The 23,572-nt window shown below is 47.4% G+C and overlaps 2 protein-coding genes across 2 annotated transcripts in view; both read right to left on the bottom strand.

Annotated features, from left to right (window-relative positions):
• The window catches only part of CHD5 (chromodomain helicase DNA binding protein 5), a 68,365-nt gene extending 59,038 nt beyond the window's left edge, over positions 1-9,327 (bottom strand). The window contains exons 1-2 of the mRNA XM_088671079.1: positions 9,285-9,327; positions 5,778-5,962 (exon numbers count right to left, since the gene is read on the bottom strand). Coding sequence (XP_088527205.1) covers positions 5,778-5,962; positions 9,285-9,327 — 228 coding nt within the window. The remainder of the gene's footprint in view (positions 1-5,777; positions 5,963-9,284) is intronic.
• A 4,935-nt stretch (positions 9,328-14,262) lies between these two features.
• Positions 14,263-23,185, bottom strand: RPL22 (ribosomal protein L22). The gene is made up of 4 exons (XM_035120410.3): positions 23,149-23,185; positions 18,875-18,979; positions 16,155-16,279; positions 14,263-14,480 (listed from the first exon to the last, which is right to left on the bottom strand). Exons 1-4 carry the CDS (start codon positions 23,158-23,160, stop codon positions 14,336-14,338), a joined length of 387 nt encoding a protein of 128 aa, XP_034976301.1. The 5' UTR covers positions 23,161-23,185; the 3' UTR covers positions 14,263-14,335.
• Between the last annotated feature and the right edge of the window lie 387 nt (positions 23,186-23,572).

Below are 23,572 nucleotides of genomic sequence, written 5' to 3'. Positions count from 1 at the left end.
CTACCCCTGGCTTAGCATGAGTGAGAGAACCTGGGGCAGGGCTATGCAGATGAAAGGGGTGTGGATATGCAGACCAGAAGGGCTGCATTCTCAATGGCCTGGGGGGCATAGCTGCCAAGTTATCCCTTTTTTAAAAGGATTTTCCCTTATGCTGAATAGGCTTCCTCGCGAGAAAAGGGAAAACTTGGCAGCTATGCTGGGGGGGGGGCTTTCACAAGAAGTACAGAGCAAATTCACCCATGACCTGAGAACATCCCTTTCTTTTCCCTCAGATTGTGAATGGTACCATCTCCAGCCTGCAAATATTTGAGCATCCCTGGACCAGCGCACAGCATGACCAGATGGATGTTCACACTTGATATAAGCCCCCAAATCTCAATCTAGGTCCTTCCTGATGTTTTGGACTAGCCTGGGCCCATGGGAGTTATAGTCCAAAGTATCAAGAGGGCACCAGGTTGGGAAAGCTGGATCTAAATCATGAGTATAGAAACACACAAAGACAGCACTTGCTAATAATTCTGTGTCCTTCAAGTTTCCCATTTAATAAGGGGGGGGAAGGGGGAGAGAGAGAAATCTACTGTTGCTTTTCGCTGGCGATATGAACAGTTATAATTTAGGCCTGAATAATTGGTTGCCATGGTAATTTCTGCAGAACTGACTGAAATCCCATCTCTCTCTCTCTCTCTCTCCCTCCCTCCCTCCCAACAAGGACTTCCATCTACATATGTTCAGACTCGAACAACAGCCTGGTTATTTTATGTCAATACATCTCCCTCCTGTTCAGGTTATGCTGTTGAGAGCGCCAGTGGAGAACAATCAACAAATGCATTTGGCTGCCAAAATGGCAGGCATTGAGACAAACTAAATCTCGCAATCTAGATCTAGAATGAGGATTCGGGGGCGGGGAGGGGGCTTTCACAGATAAAGATATACAGATGAAGGGGAGGCAGAGGAGAAATGAGCTCCCCATTAGATTAGGGCCTCTCCCCTGTTGCAATCTTACTGCCCAGTCATGCCACCCTATGTACATACTTTTGAGGTGGAGGTCTTAGCTGCACCTCCACTCCTGTCCCCGCCCCCATCAAAGCTCCAGTATTTGGCTGCTCTGTTCCTTCCAGCCTTCACACACCCATTGGCAATTCAGCCATTCCATTCTGCTTTTCAGACTGCATCTCTGGTTCAAGGAATTTCCCTTCCGCCTTGTTTCCTCAGAGTTGAGCCTGCGGATTTTATCTCCATTCCTGGCAATTCATCCATCTATCTTCCTGGGGTCATTTTACTTTTGAGGTGAAGGTAGGAATCAGGTGGGTCCCAGTTTTACACATCTGCTTGGCATATTTTCTATCAGCCGCCCACTCTTCCTCTCGGCTTCCCTTCTCTCTCTCTCTCTCTCTCTCTCTCTCTCTCTCTCTCTCTCTCTCTCTCTCTCTCTCTCTCACACACACACACACACACACACACACACACAACAGGTCACATCTGCAATGATACATGTATCAAGAAGGGTTTGCGGCTGCAGGGTATAGTACATAATCCACACTATAAATTTTTTATTCTTTATTCTTCAGTAAGAGCTTGTTGGCAAAAAAAAAAATCCAGTACGAAAGGTCTGTCTAAAACATCATCTAATATTGAGCAGGAACAGCTCCCACCAAAACTCAACTGGTAAGGAGTTCCACAGGGCACAGCCCATCACACTAAAAGCTTGGAAACCCAAAAGCTCCCCATCCGAAGACAGTAGACCTCATATGCAGGAGTTTCTAGGGGCCCCTCGCCAGCACCTCCACTTCAAAGGATCTCAGGGCCCTGCTGCCAACCGTAATTATTATTTTAAATTAACTGTTAATTCATATACTGCTTAAAGTGGCAAGCTAGGCTTCAGAATGGACAGTTCAGAGCCTGACAGATCAGTATAAGGCAGCTGTTATCTGTATGCACAAGTCCTGGGTAAGATCAGCTCCCGCTAAAAATGGGTGGCGCCACTTGCATGAAGAAGCATTGCAGGGGGTTGGACTAGATGATCCCTGAGGTCCCTTCCAACTCTGCAATTCTATGATTTGATGAACCAGCTTTATACAAAACCAAGCCATTGGTCTGTCTGGCTCAAGATTTTGCCCCCCAGCCTGAGGATCTCAAGATGTTCTTGGACCAAAATTCCCATAATATCTGACCCCTGGTCATGCTGCCCACCCCATTCTTAGTAAAGAATTGGATAGACTACTGCATGCACCTTCTCCATTCTTCTCCACAAACAGAGGAGCTAAATTGAAAGACAGAGAAATGGATACTTGGATCCAGCCTGAAGTACCGTTGAGAGGACCAACATCCCTTCCCCCTTGCAACTTGTTGGATCAAAATAAGGAGCCGCCCAGCCTAGTGTTCTGTTCTCCGAAGGTGTTCAGCCTCTGGGAAGATCACGTGCCAAGATTAGTCACTAGATTGTGCTACGGCAATAGGACCAGATAAACTAGCAAGGTGTTCTGTGTGCTAGTCAGTTTTGCCCATTTCTTTGAACTAGGAAACATTCCACTCGGTGGCTCATGGGAGGACTGTAGCTCTGGGGTGGAGCACCCACCTGGCATGCAGAAAATCCCCCGGGAGAGTTGAGAAAGACCCCCATCTGAAGCCCTGGAGAGCCAGTGGCAGTCAGTGTTAGCCCACCTCCCTGAACCTCTTGCCCAGCAGAAGTTGCTGGACTTCTGATTCCCATCAGCCCCAGCCAGCATGACCAATGATCAGGGGTGTTAGGAACTGCAGCCCAGAAACATCTGTAGGGAACCAAGTTCAGGAAGGGGGGGGGGACCTAAACTCAGAGCTGCTGCTGCTGAGAATCAGTTTCAACAAGGGTTGACGTGTGGACCTCTTTCCCTGCTCACACACACACCAGTTTTGAGAATGGTGTTCTGTGTCACCACCAGGGAGACTGCCACTGTTTCCCCACCCATCTCTTCCTCGTGTCGCTCCCACGCACGTCTGTGCCGTCAACCGATGCAAATTGCTACCAGAATCCAGAGAGGAGAGACAGGCAGATGCAGAAGCCAACACTTTTGCTAATTAGAGCAACACCGCAAACGCTCACCCAAACAAAGGAGGCGTTGCCCACATGCCCAAGCAGCTTCAGAAGCATGAGCAGGAAATCTATACATTCATTTCTGTCATGGGAGGGTGTATCCTTTTTAATTTCGTCCATGTGTCTTGCAAGACCATAAAACTCCCAGGGTGAATGTGGGCTTCTCTCTATGTGCATCAAGAGCAGAGACCCCTGGCCTTGCTTGGTGAAACATGCCCCTTCTTTCCTAAGCTATATAATGTCATTCTGCAGCCAGGACACTGAACCTTTAAAATAATAACACTATTATCATTATCATTATTATCATTATTCTGCACAAATTCCAAACATAATCATGTGTCCTTGATGCAAATTAAGGGCATTTGCATTGCTGGGCATAATTTGTTTTCATTTCCCTGTAAAGAATGTCTGTAGAGAAACATAGGAAGCTACCTTATATGGAAACAAACCATTGGGCCATCCAGCTCAGTACTGTCTACACTGACCGGCAGCACCTCTCCAGGGTTTCATGTTTTATTATGTTTTTGTATATGCTGTAAGCTGCCAAGAGTGGCTGGGGAAACCCAGACAGATGGGTGGAGCACACATAATAAAATTAAAAATTTCAGGCAAGCGTATTTTCTCATTGCTAACTGGGGAAGCCAAGGATTGGATTTGTGACCTTCTGCATGCAAGGCAGTTGCTCTCCTGCTGAGCTACGGTCTTCCCCCTGTTTCAAGGTAAGGAGGCATCAAAGGCCCTCTGACTCTTGAGAGCCTTATTCCCTTCCAGCTTCCAGGATTTCTTCTCTAGGCATTGTCCACACGCTTCCGAGCACTTCTTCGCAAGGCTAGAAACTTGCTCTGTTGGAAAACAGTGATGCCCAGGAAGCTGGGTCCTGCCTGTGGAACTGTGGAGTGTGGGCAGCCGTCCGTCCTGTCATCCCGCTCTCTCCAAAAAGCATCCCCCAAGGTCCTTTCCCCTTCCTTGGATGCCCCATCCACAGACAGAGCATGGTTGGTACGCAGCAGTGAGCTGCCAAGATTTACAGCCAGCCACCAGGGACAAACTGTAAATGAGGTGCTGCAATGCAGCTGGAGTATCACACGGAGAAGGCCCAAGATGCTGGAGAAAACACTTCCGGTAAGGTGGAGAGGATGGGGCAGAAACAGCCACATCAGGATCCTGCCTTCACGCAGATCTGAATTAGTGCATGCATATTGTGTGAACACCTTGGCCCTTTCCTCAAACTTTCCTTTTAAAAGCTAATTCTCGTGCCAAGAGGTCCAGGACATACATACATCAGCAGCACCTGCCAATACTTTGCAAATCCAGATTTCTGCCAGAGGGAGGTTATTCTGTGCAGTGGGGCCAAGAAAGGGCAACCAAAATGATCCAGGGGGTAGAGATGTAAAAAAAAATATATGACCCCATAAGGAAAGATTGCAGTGTTTGGGACTTTATAGTGCCAAGGTGAGTAAGAGGCAACTTCACAGAAGCTTTAAAAAAATGATGCGTGGCATGGAGAAAATGGACAAAGTTTATCTCCCTCTCACATAACTCTGGAGCTTGTGGACATCCAAGGAAGCTGGATGTTGGAAGATTCACAGGAAGAAGTGATGGCTACCAACTTGGATGGCTTCAAAAGAGGATGAGATGAAATCATGGCAGAGAAAGTTATCAATGGCTACAAGCCATGATGGCTGTGCCCTGCAGAAATGCTTCTGAGTGTGAGTTACTAGAATTCACAGGACTTACCGAATCATAGAATCGTAGAGTTGGAAGGGACCCCAAGGGTCACCATCCAGCCCTCTGCAATGCAGGAATTCTTGACAGATGGCCGTCCAGCCTCTGCTTATAAACCTCCAATAAAGGAGAGCCCAATGAGCTAAATTTGCCGTGGGCATCAATTTCAGTGGGTCTACTCTGATTAGGTCGAATGTTGACTACAACCCATTATGGTGCTGAGGCGCCTGCCATGCAATCTTGAGACTGGGGGCTCACCCATACCTCAGCTTACTGTGAACTGTGAATCCCTCATGACTCCTTTAATTCCCTCTTGATCTCTACAAATACTGTTCTCCTCCCTAAATTGTAATGTCCACAAACAGCTGAACTGCAAGCACTGCTTTACAATGACCCAAAGCAGGCATCCCCAAACTTCAGCCCTCCAGATGTTTTGGACTACAATTCCCATCATCCCTGACCACTGGTCCTGTTAGCTAGGGATCATGGGAGTTGTAGGCCAAAACATCTGGAGGGCCGCAGTTTGGGGATGCCTGACCCAAAGCCTCACATTTCAAAATGCGATTGCATCCTTAAAACTGCACGTGTGCAATTGCAAAATGCATGGATTCTTTGGGGTGGGTTTTTGTTGTTGTTTTGCATATTTGCAAAGAGCACAAGTCTACCTCTCTGCTGAGAAACCTTTCCCATTGCTTTGACCTTCTTGTAGCAGATTTCCTTGCAAGGGAAAGGAGCTGTTATTGTGCACTTTGCGTAACATCAAGCCCTTTCCTTCTCTCAGCTAAACAGCTGGTACACAGGAGGAGACCCAGAGGGCTGGAGGGATGTATGGCTTTGGGGCCTGAAGGGTCCTCATCGCTGACATAAGCCAATTCAGCATTTCTGAAGGTACATACACTATCTCAAGATAAACTGGACAATCATGCAAGTGTGGACCTCTTACTCCTGCTTTCCTCATCCCAGAAAGCCCAAGAAAACCTACCTCCTTCTTCTTCCTCTTGACTTTAGATGCCTTGTTCTCCTTCAGCTTCTTGGCCTTCTTCTTCTTCTTCTGGGTGTTCACCTGCTCCTCGGGATAAAACTCCTCCAGATCTTCCAGGACTCCATCCTCTTCTTCTAGACCAGGAAGGAAAGGGATCAGTGAAGAAACTGGGATCCAGGAAACAGCTGTTTTAGCCGTACACTTAATCAGGCCTCAACAGCTGCCTCTCCCCATACAAACCGACCCGGACCCTGCAATCATCACCTGAAGCCCTTCTCCATGTGCCTCCTCCGTGAGAGGTCCAGAGGGTGACAATAGGAGAACAGGCCTTTTCAGTGGTGGCTCCCTGCTTGTGGAATGCTCTTCCCATGGAGGCTTGCCTGGCATCATCATAACATACTTTGAGGTGCTAGGCAAAACCATTTCTTTTCCCCCAGGCCTTTGGCACAATATTCCAGCACAATATTGATTCTGCCCGTTGTGTCTCTGCATGATTCATGACTAGAGACTTGACTTCTTAGCACCAGCCTTCAGTGTGAGGGGGTCATTCTGCTGCTTGTCTACATCAGGAATGATTGTCCCACCCACTAATTTGCCAGTGCAAATGCAGCAGAGGGGGCCAGGTCCAGAAAGGGTACTCATTCAGAGATGCGGTAGGGGTGCTCCTCTGACGCTCCATCATTCTGACTCACTGTCGTTAGAGTTTGCGGCTCCAACGCACTCTCTCACACACATACAGCCAGCAAGTATGAAATAAAAAGTTCAAAACCTGCAAATACATTGCCAACCTCACAGGGCTGTTGCAGGAATCATGGGGCCAATGCTAAGACACGCTTTGAACAAGGCCCAAAATGTGCCTAGTGCAGCCCTTGATGAAGTTAAGGTGATCTGAGTTTTGTCAGTGCCTGCATAGGAGACCACCCCATGTATGCCGGCTTTGAATGAAGGCAGGTTATAAATAGGTGCAGAGTGCTGTTACAGTTCTGGTGCAGCAGGTGGCCTTCAGTCACAGGTTCAGGTGAGCTTGTGATAAAGTAGTCCAGCATCCTTTTCTCACAGTGACCTGCCAAATGACCCAATGGGCAAGCCACAAGCAGGATCTGAGCACAATATCACTCTCCGCTCCTGCAGTTTCCAGCAACTGTCAGAAAGTTCTTCCTCGTGTTTAATTGGAATGTCCTTGCTTGTCCACTGGTTCGAGTTGTACCCTCTGGAACAGCAGAAAACAAGTTTGCTCCATCTTCCATGTGGCAGATATTTGAAATGGCTATTATATTTGAAGATAGCCATTTGTCCCTTCCCGAAACATTCTTCAAGGGCAGCGCTATGAAGAGTGCCTTATAGTAATCTAAGCTGGATCTTGCCAAGGTAATAGTCACAGTGGGTGACTATTATTGGATATCCAGGATCAGCGTTTAGATCCAGCAATTATAACCCACATTCTTGAGGGGGAGTGCAACCCCCCTCCCAAACATCTTGCATGACTAACCCTGCCTCTGTCCTTAAGGCACAGAGCCATCATCTGTATTATGGGGACAACAAGACTGACCTACTTTACAGGGTTGTCGTCAAGATTACTGGCAGAAGCACTTGAAACACGCAAAATGAGAGGCTTGAAAGTGTGTGTGTCCCTGCAGCAACATTGCAGAAGTATTTCTAGTGCAGGGGGTGCAGGACTTCAGAGGTTCCCCTGTAACTCAAAACCGCCTCCCCATAAAACAGGACAAATTGTGCCAACTGTTGAAGTGTTAGTTCATTAAGGAACTTTTTTCTTCAAGCAGTTTGAAGCAGAAAAGGAGACATTATTAGGCAAAGCACCCAAAGACCAAGCAAAAGGACAACCATGTTATTTATGAGCATCCTTTGGAGACCAATATGGTAACCTGTTAAAACTAGCAAGGCAAGCTTCCAGGTCACTAAGACAGGAGTGAACAGCTGAGAGCCCACCTAGTGGACTTTGCTAATTAAGTTTCAGAGTTCACTATAAGGTAAGTAAGTAGCAACAGCAGTGAGCATCTTTGGCAGTTTCCGAAGAGGCCTAGAGACAAATAGACTGAGGATATATCCAGCATCACTTTAGAGCCAAGTGGGGCCCTCCCCATTTCTCAGAAGGAAACCCCAGGACACTGAACGCGAGACATTTATAAAATTTATAGTTTATAAAATGAGTTTATAAAATTTATAGAAGTTTATAAAACTATGCATGTCATAGAGAAAGTGGCCAGAGATAAGTTTTCATCCCTCTCTCGAAACACTAGAAGTCGCCCAATGAAGCTGAATGTTGGAAGATTCAGGACCGATAAAATAAAGTCCTTCTTCATGCAGTGCATTGTTGAACTGTGGAACTCACTCCCACAGCAGGCAGGGGTGGCCACCAACTTGAATGGTCTTAAAGGAGGATTAGAAGAAAAAGAATATCTGGAAGAGAAGGCTATTGCCTTCTTGGTAGGAGGCAGTGATCCTTCTGAATGCTACAGATGGGGAGAGGCTGGTCATGGGCTTGCTGGCTTCCCACAGGCTTCTGGTTGGACTAGATGAGCCATTGGGGTTGACCCAGCAGGGTTATTCTTATGTCCTTAAATGAAATTGAACGGAGGATGAGTTTTAGGAATTCCCTGAGGTCTCTCTGGAGACAGAATACCAGATCAGAAGGACCACTGGTCACCTGGCCCAGAGGGGAACACTTTCCTAGGATGTCCCACCAGGCTCACAAAGGCCTCCAAATAACATCTGCTACTTGTCGAACGTTACTTACAACCTGTGCTCAGGCTTGGCAGGAAACCCCATCGATTTCAGGAGGGTGTGTGCAAATCACCGCCCTCCCTCTGAATAGGCTTACTGAGGACAGCTATTAGCTAGAGGGGGGGGTGAGGTAGCACACTTCTAAACTCCAGAGGCTCAAAGAGATGTGGAGAAGATGGAGAGCTGATATTATAGCCATCTTTCTGCTGCTCCAGAGGGTGGAACCAGAACCGACTACTAAACCTTAGGAACAACTTTCTGAGCTGTGGAAAGGACTCCCTTAGAAGGTGGGGAGGTTTTTTTGAAACAGAGCTTGGATTCAGAGTCAGGGATTCTCCAGCTGTGACTCCTGCATTTTAAGGGGTTGGACTAGATGACCCAGGGCGTCCCCTCCAAATCTACAATTTTATTATTCTAGTGGCTTTGCCCTGCTGCATCCAGACTCCAGGATCGGATGGAGATGGAGAGAGGCGCCCAACAAGCCTTTGGATAAGCTAAAGGGAGCCTCCATGGGCAGGGACAGTCTACCTGAAGTAGATGATCAAAGAGAGAAAGGGGCCACCACCTCAGGGCCCTGTTTGGGAGAGACCCCCCTCCCAGCGTGGGGGCGATCTTGCAGGCCACCTTGGAGAAAGGTACCTGATCCAGTGGGGCTCCTCTTTGGGCTGTTTTGGGGAGAGAGGTGCACCTTCCCATATGAGCCCCCACTCGGGTCGGGTTTTGGTTTTTTTTTTCCTTCTTCCTCCCCACGCTTTCTCCACCTACCTGACATGTCCTCCGCGATCTGCGGCTCCTCCGCGCCGCGCATCGCTCCGCGGGCCGATCGGCGGCCGCCTCCGCCCGGTGCGCACGTTGCGCTGCGGAGGGCGAGGCAGCGAAGATGGCCGCTGCAGCGACTGGGGAGGGATGGAGAGGGGGTGCTCGAGAGCCCGGCGCGCGGGAGGGGGGCAGAGATCGGCCCCTCTTCTTCTTCCTCCTCCTCCTCCTCTTTCTCGCCGCTGCCTGCCCCGCCGCGATCCGCAGCCGCGCAGCAGGAGGAGGAGGAGTGCGCTGGACCCACCTCGCACAAGCCAGCCCGGAGCGGCGGCCGCGCACACATGCCCAGGCGCGCGCGCTGACGTCCAGTCTGGTTACCTTGGCAACCGCATCCCATCATTTTGGGTACACCGGCGGCGGCATCTCTCTCGGTAGACAGGCAAAGCAAGCCCCCTCCCCACCCCACCCCCAAACACGCACAAACGATCCTCCAAGAATCCTCCTCGTGGAGATTTTTACGCACAGGAAAGTGAGAGGCGCCGGGGGAGGAAGATGGGTTGGCGTTGAGAGGGTTGATCCTGCAGGGACAATGCGATATGAGAAAAGGACCACAATATTTCTGAGGGGAGATACTTTGATTTGGCTTGGCATTTGCTTTTGTTTTTAAAGGACCATTTATGTAAGTTTTTTTCTCCAAAAAGCCGTGTCAAAGGCCCATCAAGGCTAGAGAACTAGTGGTGCCATCATGGTTAGAGTCCAGGCTTCAAATCTCCTCTTGGCCACTAAGCTCACAGCATGACCTTGGGGCCAGCCATTCACTCCCTGCCTAATCTACCTCGCAGGGTTGTTGTAAGGACAAAGTGGGGAGGATGCCACCTTGAGCTCCTTGGAGGAAAGGTGGGATCTCAATGTAACACATAAATAGCAGTCCAACTTCCTGTTCTTGCAGTGGGAGATGCCTGTGGGGAACCCACAAGGGGGACCCAAGCACAAGAGCACCTTTTGCCCAGCCGCGATTCCCAGCAACTGTTATTCAGGGGTCTGCTGCCTGCAACAGTGGAGGCAGAACATAGCTATCAGAGTTAGTAGCCATTGGCAGCCCTCCCCTCCATGAATTTGCCCAATCCTCTGGGTTGGTGGCCATCACTGTCTCCTGTGAAAGGGAGTTCCATAGTTCATACGCTGCCAGAAGGAAGACTTCCCCTTATCTGTCCTGCAGCTTCCAGAATTCTTGGACACCCCTGAGCATTATGAGAGAGAACTTTCTACAGTTCCATCATGTCCCCTCTTACTCACCGAAAGTCCCAAACTCTGCAACTTTTCCTTGATCAAACCTTCTCCAACTCTGCAATGTCCTTTTTTGAGGTGAGGTGACCAGAAGAACTGCAAACAGTACTGCAAATGCGCCATATGATGTCGAAAGTTTCAGTTCCTTTCCTGATTATCGCTAGCATGGAATTTGTCTTTTTCACAGCCGCTACACACTGGGCGGGCACACTCTCTCCCTATTTGTATTCCCCAGCAGATGGTATTTAGAGATGACGCTGGTTAACCTGAAAGAGGTCAGGGAGGAGACTGGCGTGACCTGTGCCCAAATGAGGATTCAATCTCAGGGCTTCCTCACTTTGCATATTCTGAATGCGAAGAAGCTGGCAGCCCACAAGGGGAGCAGCAAATTGGGTCCCTGGGAAAGCCCCACAGCCACCCCGGGGTGGTTTGTGACAGAGCAAAGAGTCGAATGGAGGCTTCCACAGCCAGATCCTAAATGATCCCTCACCTTTAGGATGTACCTCTCCAAAACTAAGGCAACTAGTAACCAGTAGGCTTTGCTTATTATTCTGCTCTCTTCCAGATGACCGGTTAATTGAGCATTCAGCCCGGTTTTGTTTGCAGGTAGATTACACCATACATTGAAAGCAAATCATACCCATGCTTAAAGCTCATGATTTCTCCCCAAAGAATCCTGGGAATCGTAGTTTTTTCACCTTCATAGACCTACAATTCCGAGCACCCTTAGCAAACTACGGTTCCTATTATTCTTTTGATGAAGTTACTCTGGAATACTTCAGTCAGTAGAATTTGAGACTCTTAATCTCAGGGTTGTGGATTCGAGCCCCCCATTGTGCAAAAGCTTCCTGCATTGCAGGGGGTTGGGCTAAATGACACTCATGGCACCTCCAACCTTTGCCATCATGGCACTTCCAACCAACTTCTGAAATACTGTTGAACATCCTTAATATTACCTGGTGTGAAATGCCAGCTTAGCAGCATTTTATAAATTAAGAATATCTCTCATTGCTTTCCTTAACTACTGGCTGACACAATAGCCAGAGTACTTGGATGTTCACCCTACACAGCTTGGCAAACTTAATTTTGTCGATTTTTAATAGATTTTTTTTGGGGGGGGGGGAGCTTTCCTCAACCTCTTCTGTTCCTCAGAAGCAAAAAGATTAGTTTGCCTGGCAAAAGAAACCCCCTCTTCCACAAGGTTGCTGCAACAGTCAAAGTGGGAATTTCCTTCACAGCCAGCAAACTGCATTTGCTCTCCAACTCATCTTATCCCACCCAGCTGCAAGAAGATCTAAGCAAAACTTGAAATAAGGACAGAGGTAGGAAGTAGCAGCCAGGGAGCTAGAAGCATGGCCTTGGGGTAGCAGAGGTTCCGTGGTGCCAGCATGGTCCACAAAGCAGGGCGTATAGTTCGAAGGGATCTCCAAGGGTCATCCAGACCAACCCCCTGCAATTCAGAAATCGCAGCTAAAGAATCCCTGACAGATGGCCATCCAATCTCTGCTTAAAAGTCCAAGGGAGCCCGATCCACTACTGTCAAACCGCTCTTTACTGTCAGAAAGTTATTCCTAAAGTTTAGTCAGAATCTCATTTCTTGCCATTTGAATCCATTTGTTTGGGTTCTTCCCCTCTGGAGCAGCCGAAAATAAGCTTGCTGATTTTCCACGTGACAGCCCTTTAGCTATTTGAAGGGGGTAGTCATATCACCTCCCAAGTCTTCTCTCCTCCAGGCTAAACACCCCCAATTTCCTCAGCTGTTCCTCCTAATGCTTGGTTTCCAGACCCTCTGGCAGGCCACTAGTGCATCTGTCAAAACCCCAAACCCAACCGCCTTCAATACTCTACACTGCTTCATACATCCCCGCCTCCCTCTGAAACCAGCCTCTTCTTCCATATTATGCAAACACATGCTCTGCACCCCTCTCTCAAATTATGAAGCCTTTTCCATCACAGCAAGTGTGGGGAGCCTTTAGGAATCTAGACATTGATGAACTACAACTCCCAACGTCCCAATGTCTAGGAATCTAGACATTGATGAACTACAACTCCCAACGTCAACCTTGACCATGCTTCCTGGGGCAGAAGGGACTTGGTACTTCAGAACCAGAGGTTCCCCGCACCTGCATTGCAGCAGCCCTTTCATCCCACCCCAATACAAGGGGATGAAACTTCCCCTCAGCCCGGAGTCCCCTAGGCTGGCACCCGCAAGCACAATGACCCTCTCAAACACCAGCACCCACCACCCTCCCAATTTTAACTTGAGGTGCTTTAGCTTGTGGAGAAGATAGTTTGGTTGGGGGGGGGGTGGAGGGCTTGCCCAACCTTTGGGGGGTGGTCTTCTTTTTTCCTGTTTTATTTGTTTTGGAGTGGGGTGGGTAGTTGTTTTTTCCCATGGGGAGGGGTGGTGTTTCCGAGCATCCCGTTTTTTCTTCTACAAAATGGGCCCTTTGCAGCGATTGTGAGTTTGAGATTTCTAAATGGGCTCTTGGGCACATCAGAAATGGGAACACGTGATTGTAGCGCCACTACCCTGGAGAGACTTTGTGAGGTTTTGGCTGCCAGTGCTGCCTTTCTGCAAATACTCTCTACAAATCAAGGAATTTTCCAATGAACAATCTGGGTTTAAATATCAAATCAGACATTTCAGTAATTGCAACACAAAAAACTGCATTTATGCATAGATATGTCCTTGCAGAATGATGTATATAGGTAAATGCTCCAGGCAAGTAAAACTTGAACACGCAACAAAATCGTGGAAGCACCGCTGGTAGAACACTACATGCAATACAACACACAGATGACTTCTTTTTTTTTGTTATTTGGAAGTTATCCCCAGATTGTTTCCATCGCAAGAATATTGACAAACTTTTGTTACAACAAGAGACTAAGTTCATTCATCTGTTTAACACTATCTCTCCCTTGGGTCTAAACAACCATCAAGACTTTACTTCCTTTCTGTAATCTGCCTTATTCCTCACTGTATCTTTAAAACAGATTTTGTACCACTGCCTCTTTAAATCCTTAAATCTTTGAGTCTTTATTAGAACACACCCAGTTTCCTTCCTATATATTACAAACACACTTTGGTTATCTAATTTGATCTACATGTACACGTTGACTCTAAGACTACAGTACTTGGTAAGAATATATTCTCATTGTTATATTTGCCTAGACATGTTAAAGATTCTTTAAGACAGCGATATAGATATGCTTGTATAATACAATGTTCTTAGAGGGTTTCTAATGAATGTATACTTATTCCAGCTGAAGAAGAATGGTCAAAACAGGGCCCTGTCCTGGTACACACACTTCATCTGACGTATAAACTTCTATAAATAAATCCAGCTACGGAAGAGACTATTTGAAACTATTGTATCATTTGAACTACTATCAGGGATACATTACTACGGTGGCCTGAGTTCTTGCCTTTCTACTACTGTATTTCTGTGGGGCCTTTCTGGCAATGGCAGAGGTGCCCACATGGGCCACTTTGCACCATGCCACAGGTGGGCTGGCCCTGCTTGGGCAAAAGAAAAAGTTAAGGATCTCTACCCCTAAGCCCATACCACCATCTCTCCATAGAGGGCAGCAAATAGAGGGAAGGGCAGGGGTAGCTTTTGGTGCAGACATCTATTCTGGCTACGGTATGTTTACATGGCAGACTGCAATCCAGACAGAACCACACAACAAGGAGAGATGTTATAACAACTTTCTCCGCATTTTATTGAAGGAAAAGTGAATGTACAAAATATTGCCAGATTCCTTTGCATTTAATCTTCCTCCTCCTCCTCCTCTTCATCCTGGTTGATCTGGAAATATCGCAATTCATAGCTCTCCTTGCTGTTGGCGACCACACGGAGCCAGTCACGCAAGTTGTTCTTCTTCAGGTATTTCTTGGTGAGGTACTTCAGGTATCTGCAGGAGGAACAAAGAAGCAGGGAAGCAAACTGACTGCGGCCCCCAAATGACGCCACCGGAGTCCGTTGGGCCAGTCGCACGCCCGGTTCTCGAGCGGCTTAAATAATTCAAGCTGAGCCAACGGCAACAGGATCTCAGTCACCTGATGGGGGATGCAGCAGCCAAAGATCCCCAAAAGGCATTATTTCTGCAAATGTGGGTGAAATTTGGGCAACCCAAAAAACCCTTAGCTTTCTTGTCATTTTATCTTTTAAGAAATCACGTTTCCAACTCCCTGTTTCTGGGTGTGAAGATGAGTTGACGACACCGGCTGAAATCTCCAAGGCTTAGAGGAAGGACTCCGTAGGACACCCAGAGGGTAAGAACTGGTTTCATGGGCTTGCATTCTTCAATACCCCAAGCCAAGAAAAAAAAATTATTAAAGTTTGTTAAATGAGCAATTTGGCTTCATTTATACATGGAATGGGAGGGCCTGCATTCCCCTAAAAATATTTTTGGACTTTCAACTCCTGTCAGTCCCCACACAAACTAGCACAACAGAGCCTTTCCAACCCTCCTTCTCACTGTACTCAAATCTTGTTTTAAACTGTCTCTATCCCGCCCTCCATGACACCACCTGCTCACTTTACTCAAACTTCCATGTTTTCCTCTCAGTGTTCAGGTTGCAAGGTTTTTAGCTGGGGCAATTAGAATAAGATCCATTATTTGACTATTGATCCAAACCCTCAAAATGTATTTTATATAATTGACTTTTTACCTTTATTCTTTGTATACCGCATTTTGTTTGTTTTATTGGTATGGCTGGTGGCTGGTGCAAATAAATAAATCATTCATTCATTCATTCCTCTCAGTGTTACTCCATCCCTGCTCTACTCAAAACCTCCACCATAATTTAAAACCACTTTTGTTCTTCTATCCCACCTGGACTTCACACAAATCCAGGATTGTGTTGCGACACTACAAATCCTCAAACGGGGGCTGCATGATAACATTTCTATTGGAAATGTTTTATATATAGAACTGTTTTATATTGTTTTCACACTTTTTTGGTTTAAGGCTATTGAAATATAACTCTATTTTAATGTTGTGACTCGCCCAGAGAACTTATGGTAAAGAGTGGGGAAGCAATTAAAAAAAGCAATAAATAGCCCTCCTCCACTGTTGCACCCCACCAACTAGTAATTCAGAGGCAAGATTTCTCTGAAGATGGATGTTCTAAATCAGGTATCCCCAAACTTGGCCCTCCAGATGTTCTGGAACTACATTTCCCATCATCCCTGACCACTGGTCCTGTTGGCTAGGGATGATGGGAGTTGTAGTCCCAAAACATCTGGAGGGCCGAGTTTGGGGGTATCTGCTCTAAATAGTCCTTATGAATAGCAGCCATGAATAGATTTCTCCCCCTCCTCCAATAATCCCCTTCTAAAGGCACGAAAGCTAGTGGTCAACAACACACCCTGTGGCAATGAGTTAAATGTATTGTATGAAGCAGCAAATAAGCTTCATTGGGTGGTCCTCTTTTCTCATCCTGCAGCTGCAGCCAATTGTACAACAGGAGGGCAGCAAGGAATCAGAGGGGCAGGGGCAACACCACAGCTTAAGTACATCAAGAGGTAAGGCCTCTTTAAGTCAAAACCACCCCCAGTCTTTTAACCCCACATGGCTCCTTACCTCTTGGAAAAAGGGACCTCTGAGGTGACTGTGATTTTGCTTTTGCTTCTCTCGATGGTCACCACACCCCCGCCAAGATTCCCAGCTTTCCCATTCACTTTGATCCGCTCCTGCAGGAACTGCTCCTGCAAAAAAAGAAAGAAAAAAGAAATGCCTGTTTAAGAACTGGCACCCCAATTTAATTTGTTTTTTCCTCTACCCTCCCTGTCCCTTTTCCCTTGCGTGCTGTGTTTTTTAAGGTTGTAAACCTGCAGGAAGGGACTGCCTTGTTTTAAATGATTGTACGCAGGCCGCTCTGGGAGCCTTTCTGTCTGAAAAGTGGATAATAAATGCTCTAAAGAAACAACAAGCACTTGAAGAGTGACTGTTATGAGGCGATGCCTAACCTTTTATTTATTTTCAAGAACATGTTCATGTTGCCATTGCTCCCTTTAGGGAGATAAAGGCAGTGCAACTGCCCCCCCCAATCCATTTCATCCCTACAACAACCCTGCAAGACAGTCTGAGAGACAGTAACTGACCAAAGATCAGTCTGCGAGCATCATGGGTGTATAGGCAGGGCTTTAAACCAAAGTCTCCCTGATCTTAGTCCAAAATCCTGACCACTACACCAAGTAAAGGTAAAGTCCAGTCGCAGACAACTCTGGGGTTGCAGCGCTCATCTCGCTTTAGAGGTCGAGGGAGTTGGCATTTGTCCGTAGGCAGTTTTTCCAGGTCATGTGGCCAGCATGACTAAGCCGCTTCTGGTGCATCAGACCACCGAAACCAGAGCAGCGCATGGAAATGCCATTTAACTTCCCGCCGGAGCAGGACCTATTTATCTACTTCCACTTTTTTGGCGTGCTTTCGAACTGCTAGGTTGGCAGGAGCTGGGACAGAAAAACAGGAGCTCACCCCGTCGTGGGGATTTGAACCACTGACCTTCTGATCGGCAAGCCCAAGAGGCTCAGTGGTTTAGACCACAGCGCCACCCGCATCCCTTGCGACCACTACACTAGCCTTCCCCAAAGCTGGTGTCCTCCAGAGGCTTTGAACTATGGATCCCATCAGCCAGTTGCAGTCCAAAACATCTAGGGGTCACAAGCTTGGGAAGGCTGTTCTGCAACAAAACTGGACATGCAAATGTCCTGAAAAAAGAGGCACCACTGTCAATTTCTAAAGGTCTAAAGCACAACGAAGATGAATGAGAGACTTCAACGTAATTCTCACAAACGTCGAGAAGAACCAGGATGCATAATATTCACCTGTGAACAATGTGAGGCCACCAGCCAATTAAAGGATGCCTAGATCAAGGATGGGGAACCTATGGTCCTCCATCTCTCATCTTTTCTAGCCAGCAGTCAGGGATGATGGGCCAACACCACACAGGTTCCACATCCTTGTTGTTCTGGGGGGGTCATAGTTTAGCGCCAGAGCACAGAAGGTCCAGAGTTCAATCCTGGGCACCTCTCATGGAAATCTCTCAGGCAGCAGGCTTGGCAAACTCTTCTCTCTACCCCAGACTGTGGAGAATTGCTGCCAGTCAGTGCAGACCATAGAAAAGGAGCCTGCAGCTCTCTGGCTGCTGTGGCTTCAATGTCCATCAGGCCCAGCCAGAATCGTCAGGGATGATAGGAATCATTGTTCAGCAACAACTGGAGGGTCACAGGCTCCTCAGCTCTGCCTAAGGTGATTCCTTTCCCCCCTTGAGCGATAAATAAATTTACATTTGAATAAATCTGCATGTATAATACAGACAATGGCGGTGCTTTTTTTGAGTGAGTGAAAGAAGCAAGAAAGGATTTATAATACATAGAAGCCTTTGAAAGAATGCACAACCAACAAGGAAAAGGAACAGCCCACTGGGGTGTCCAAACTACTGGCTGAATGTATGCACTGCAGCAAAACAGCAGTGCCACAAGCAAACAGGCATCAGGTTTGCCACACAAACCTCAGATACACACACATACACAGAGCTCCAAGGTATGCCCACTCCAAACCAGGCTGTTCCTAAACAGGACACAAAGCAAGAATAAGGAAGTGGCGGCCCTGCTGAGGCCAATGGACTACAAGTCCCATCATCCCTGACCAATCTGGCCACACTGACTATGGCTAATGGGAGCTGGAATCCCAACATTCTCTGGAGGGTACCAGGTTCCCCACCCCCAACCAACAATAACCTCCTGCAGGATCCAAAACCAGTTGCAACCAAATGTATGCAGCACGAACATAAAAAGAGCTTGCTGGACCAGGCCAGTGGCCCATTTGGTCCAGCCTCCTGTTCTCGCCACAGCCAATCAGATGCCCCAGTGGGAAAACAGTAAGCAAGAGCAGAGCAGAAGAGCACTCTCCCCTCCTCCGGTTTCCAGCCACAAGAGCACTTCACAAGCGTTACAGAGCATAGCCATCATGGCTAGCAGCCATCGATAGCCTTGTCCTCCGTGCTAGCTGGAGAGATCAGAGAAAACAGCAGGTGCTCGTTAGCAGTGTATTTGCAAGCAGCCTTTTGACAGCACAAGGAGGCATATCCTGCCTGTCAAAAAACACACTCCGAAACAGAAGCCCTGAACAAGAAGATAGAAGTGCCTCCCATTTCCAAAGATGGCAACAAAGCAACCAGTTCTGTTTGCAATCTGCGTGGGAGATGTGTCCAGTTACCCGCCTGGCCTCTCAGGGTAGCACATGCAGGCAGTTAATGGGATTCTAGAGGTGGCCAATGCCTCCAAGGGCCGGGAACTTACAAAGTTGGCAGCATCCATGATGCCATCTTCCACTGGATGGGTACAGTCTAGAGTGAACTTCAGAACCTGCTTCTTTTTTTTGCCACCCTTCGTCACTAGCTTCTTCTGCAGGAGAGAGAGAAAGAGAGGTTACTGTTGCTCAAGAAATCCTGGCACACGCACCAGAGAGGAAATTTTAAGGGCTCTTGTATTATTTTAATATGCTGAAAACCGCTTTAGCTATTTTCCTATACAGTACTTGAAATGCAGTATATAACTTTCTGTAACAAATAAATAAAACTAATGTCTCCCAGCCTGCCAAATGTAGGAGGGGAGGAGGAGTGAAACAGGCAGCTGTCCCACCCCAAACCCAGATTTTTCATCTTGGCTGGAGTCTAAACTTAACCAAAAAATTCAGGGTAGATCACATTGACTATACACTGGTCCCTGCCATCCAAAAGGTGAAATTAAAAGTACAGAGGAATGCAGTAAAGAGGTAAGAATTGGTCTTTCAGCAGATTCTTGTCCACAAAAGTTTGTCCCTTAATAAATTTAGTAAGACTCTTTCGTTGTTTTTGCAGCTACAGAATAACACGGTTACCCCTCTAGTTAACAGCTTTAGATGCCTTACAGGAGGTGACGATAACCGTAAACATGTTTTCTTTCCCTATTGGTGCCTGATGCTCACTGCAAAAGGAGAGGTCCTCTTCTCAACATCAGGTGAGCCCCACATAGAGAAGAAATTGCACAACATCACATATTTACCCAAGCCCTTTCCCCCCACCCAACACTCTGATTTTGTCTCACGCATGTTGAATCTTTGTGCTGGCTCCTTGTCACTTCTCTCAGCCAATCTAGAAGTCCCTCGTTCTTAAACGCAGGGCTCTACAACCAGCTGCACCTCCTCTCAAATTTCTCCCAATCTTTCTTGCTCTCCCCAACCCAAATCTTCTGCCCCTACAATGCCCTTCGTGATGACGATTCTGCTTCTGAATCCTAAAACCACGTTTTAAAAAGTCCTTCCTAAAATCCCCCTTTTCCTCCAAGAATGTCAAGCTGCCCCAGGGCCAACTTTTCTTTACTCCTAGTAGGTTTCTTTTCATTGCTCTATCTGCTGCTATCCCATGTTTTAATTCTTCCTAACTCTGGCTGACTGGAAGCCTCCTGAGGAGAGTCCAGAAGGGGAGTGATGTTGCTCACTGGGCTTAGAGGAGCTCAGGCTAATCCACCTTGAAAAATTCTGGAGGAGGAGAAGTTTGTCATTTGCCCTCAGCCATGACAGCAAAGAACGGAAGTGAGAGGCGGCATGTTGACTATCAAGCACTGGGGACAAACACCAGTGGGTGGCTATTTCCCCTTAATCCATGCTGGCCCAACTATCTGCTGCAAGCTAGCAGGACCATAAGGAGATGATACTAACTGCCCCCTTATCTGGTTGTCTACAGAGAGCCAGAAGTTATTCCAGGCAATCAAGCTTTGTAGAAAGCTGGCACCTTTTTCAAATTTTGCTAGAAAAGAATGTCAAAACACAAACACAGCACCAGACCACTAATAACTGAATAAGATAAACGAACCTGGGGTTGTAATCAATGCTAGTCCTACTCATAGCAGACCCACTGAAACTAAGATATATTACTAATGCAGATCCACTGTATAAACAACCATAGCTTCCCCCAAAGAATCCTGGGATCTTAAGGCTGCCGAGAGTTATTAGGAGACATCCCTATTCTCGTTGTTGTTGTTGTTAGTCGTTTAGTCGTGTCCAACTCTTCGTGAACCCATGGAGCAGAGCACATCCGTTGGACGTTCAGCTTCCAAAAATAGTTTGCAAACTGGAACAGTCACTTCCGGGTTTGGGGTGTTCGGCAGCCAAAACACTCAAGAACTAAGCTGTTCGAAATCAAAGTACAACTGAAAAGCCCTTGACAACTTTGGAACCAGTTTACCTGCAAGAACTCCTTACTCCATATGTGCATGCTTGACCACTTCAATCTGCAAAACTGGCACTGTTACAGCTACCCCATTACCTGTTCTGCATTGGTAAGAAATCAATTTTGTTCTCTGGCAGCACCTGCACTTTGGAACTCCCTGCCTACTGACACTGGGCAGGCACCTTCACTGTACTCTTTTCAGTGTCTGCCAAAAATATTTTTGTTTAGCCAAGCTTACCCTGATATCTAGAATGTTGATGTGTGTTTTAGTTTGTTTTTAGTTTATTGCTGGTTTGAATGTTTCAAATTATTGTTTTTAATTGTTTTTACCAATGTTATTGTTTTATTCTTCTTATTAACAACTTTGAGATTTTCTACAATGAAAAGTGTCTAAACCTTAGGAAATAAATAAATAATTTGTGGCCGAAAATATAGTGTACCTTTAGTCTGACTCCCCCTGTGAGTCAATTTCCTAAGGAGTTGATGTGAAAATATTAAAGTATGCTATCTTTTCATATTGTTTCATTAGACTTACTGTTTCAGCTTTAAATTTTGATTTGGTGTGATTTTTTTGTTGTTTTCTTACTGACTGCTTTGACTGTCCAGATAGAAAAATAGTACAGAAGAAATAATAGTAATAATCATCACAGCAACCTGAGAGACAGAGTTTAAAATAGCTCTTACTGCAACCAAGAATTGGAAAGGACAAAGCTATAGATTAAATATTGTGGCTAGGATTATATAGCAGGTTCAGCATTCTGCCTACCCTACACATTTTTTCTTTTATGAGTGAATAGGTGTCACCTGGTCATATGGGGTGGGGTGGGGGAATTAATGGTCTAAATCAGGCATCCCCAAACTTGGCCCTCCAGATGTTTTGGGACTACCCATCATCCCTAGCTAACAGGACCAGTGGTCAGGGATGATAGGAGTTGTAGTCTCAAAACATCTGGAGGGCTGAGTTTGGGGGTGTCTGGTCTAAATCCAACAGAGGCAAGCTTAAGCCCACTGAATTCTGTGACTTTACAGAGTGTTGGATATAGGCCTATGTTAGTGGGGACACTGCAAGTTGGTGTTGGCCCTCATCTCACAGGCAGATTTTTCAATTCCATACCCAACGCAGCCACAAAGAAAGCGGACACTGGTGAATCCCGGGCTGCCAACAATCAGAGCTGCACAACATGTGTGTGTGAACACATGTTCTATATATAATGTGACCTGGCTTCACAGACAATCACACTGGGTGAGGTGTGGACTGTACTCAAAGAGGTAAGCCACAACCCTTTAGAGAAAGACTATTCTCTCTCCCCCCCAATATTTATGTGTAAATTAATGGCAAGGAAGGCCAAACCCCCCCCAAAAAAAAGACACTGTTGGGACTCTTAACTCCCATCAGCTCCACTTGGCATGGTCAATGGTCAGGGACGATGAAAGCTAGAGTTGTTCAGCAGCCTCTGTACTGCGTATTTTGGGTCTATGGACCACAATAAAGTTATGGTCACACCTGAAGGCCTCATGTTGGCTACACCTGCAGTAAACTATTTATGGTTTGTAGTAAACCTACGGTCCTTCAGGTGATGTTCAGCCTTCAGCTCCCATCAGCCACAGCCAGCATGGGAAATGGGAGTTGGGAGTTCAAAAGGCAACTCTTGAGACACCCCATTTGAAGCCTCTGAGATAAATGAAGATATAAAAGGGACCTCTGATATAAAGGGCACAGGGCTGTGAGAAGGAGGATGTGCACTGTGAGAAGGGGGCTGGACTAGATGGGTCCCTTTTGGCCCGTTCCAGGGGCCGCAGGGCTCTTCCCAGTTTCGCAAGATTTGTCAATGGAACCTGCATAGAGAGTGCATTCTACCTTAGAATGCTGGAGAGTAGGAGTGGGAGGAGGCTGTTGCTCTCACGTGCTGCTTGTGGGGGGTTCCCTTTGGGGCACCTAGTTGGCCACTGTTCTAATGTGAGAACAGGAGGCTGGGCTGGATCCTTTGGCCTGATCCAACAGCTCTTATGGGTAGGCCTCGCTTCCTGCGCTCTCCTTCTGGAGCCAGATCTCGAGGGCTGCAGCTCAGCTGCTCTCTGCACATGCTCGGGGGGGGCATGGGGTGCCCACCCCGGAAAGTAAAACGGGTGGGAGTCCAGGGAAGTCAGAAATGCGCTTCATGGGGTGGGAGGAGACGCTGAGGCCTACCTTGCAGGGAGGAAGGGGCAGGGGAAACCCCACCCCCCGGCCAGGTAGACTCCCTCCCCTCCCTGCTCCTTATGACGTAACTGCCAACAACCCCCCTCCGCCTCCTTAATACGTCGCGATCCTCACCCCGCCACCCTGGGCCTCCCTTTCTAGGCCTGACTCGGCCGGAGACTCACCGCAGGCGCCATGGCTAAAGCAACGAGGGGGAAAGAGAGAAAAGGAAGGCGGCCGCGCGCATGCGCCTACTTCGGCGCCGTCCTCCCGCCCACTTCCGCCCTAGCGTCAGGCGGCGTGCGCTGGCACACTCGCCCCATAGGAGGGGCAGGAGGAAAAGGAAAAAAGACAGCGACGAGCGGGTGGTTGTGGGGAATCGCCTCCGGCGTCCCGTCCTCTTAACGGCTCTGTTCGCGGAGCATGCTGGGAGGTGTGGCGCAAAGAGAAGCATGATGGGGAGGGATTGAGCCCGCTTCCCATCCTTCTCCTCATCCTCTATTCCCGGAGGCTGATGGGAGTTGTAGTTCCAGGCGCTGCTCGGAGCTGCCTGAGGGGATTGAGACGAGGTTGAGGGGGGGAAGTCATAAAATTTGAATACCCTATGAA

Source organism: Zootoca vivipara, chromosome 6 (genome assembly GCF_965207765.1).
Source record: "Zootoca vivipara chromosome 6, rZooViv2.hap1.1, whole genome shotgun sequence".
Lineage (NCBI taxonomy): Eukaryota > Metazoa > Chordata > Lepidosauria > Squamata > Lacertidae > Zootoca > Zootoca vivipara.
Note: the sequence above shows the minus strand (reverse complement) of the source record. Positions and strands in the feature narration are given on the sequence as shown.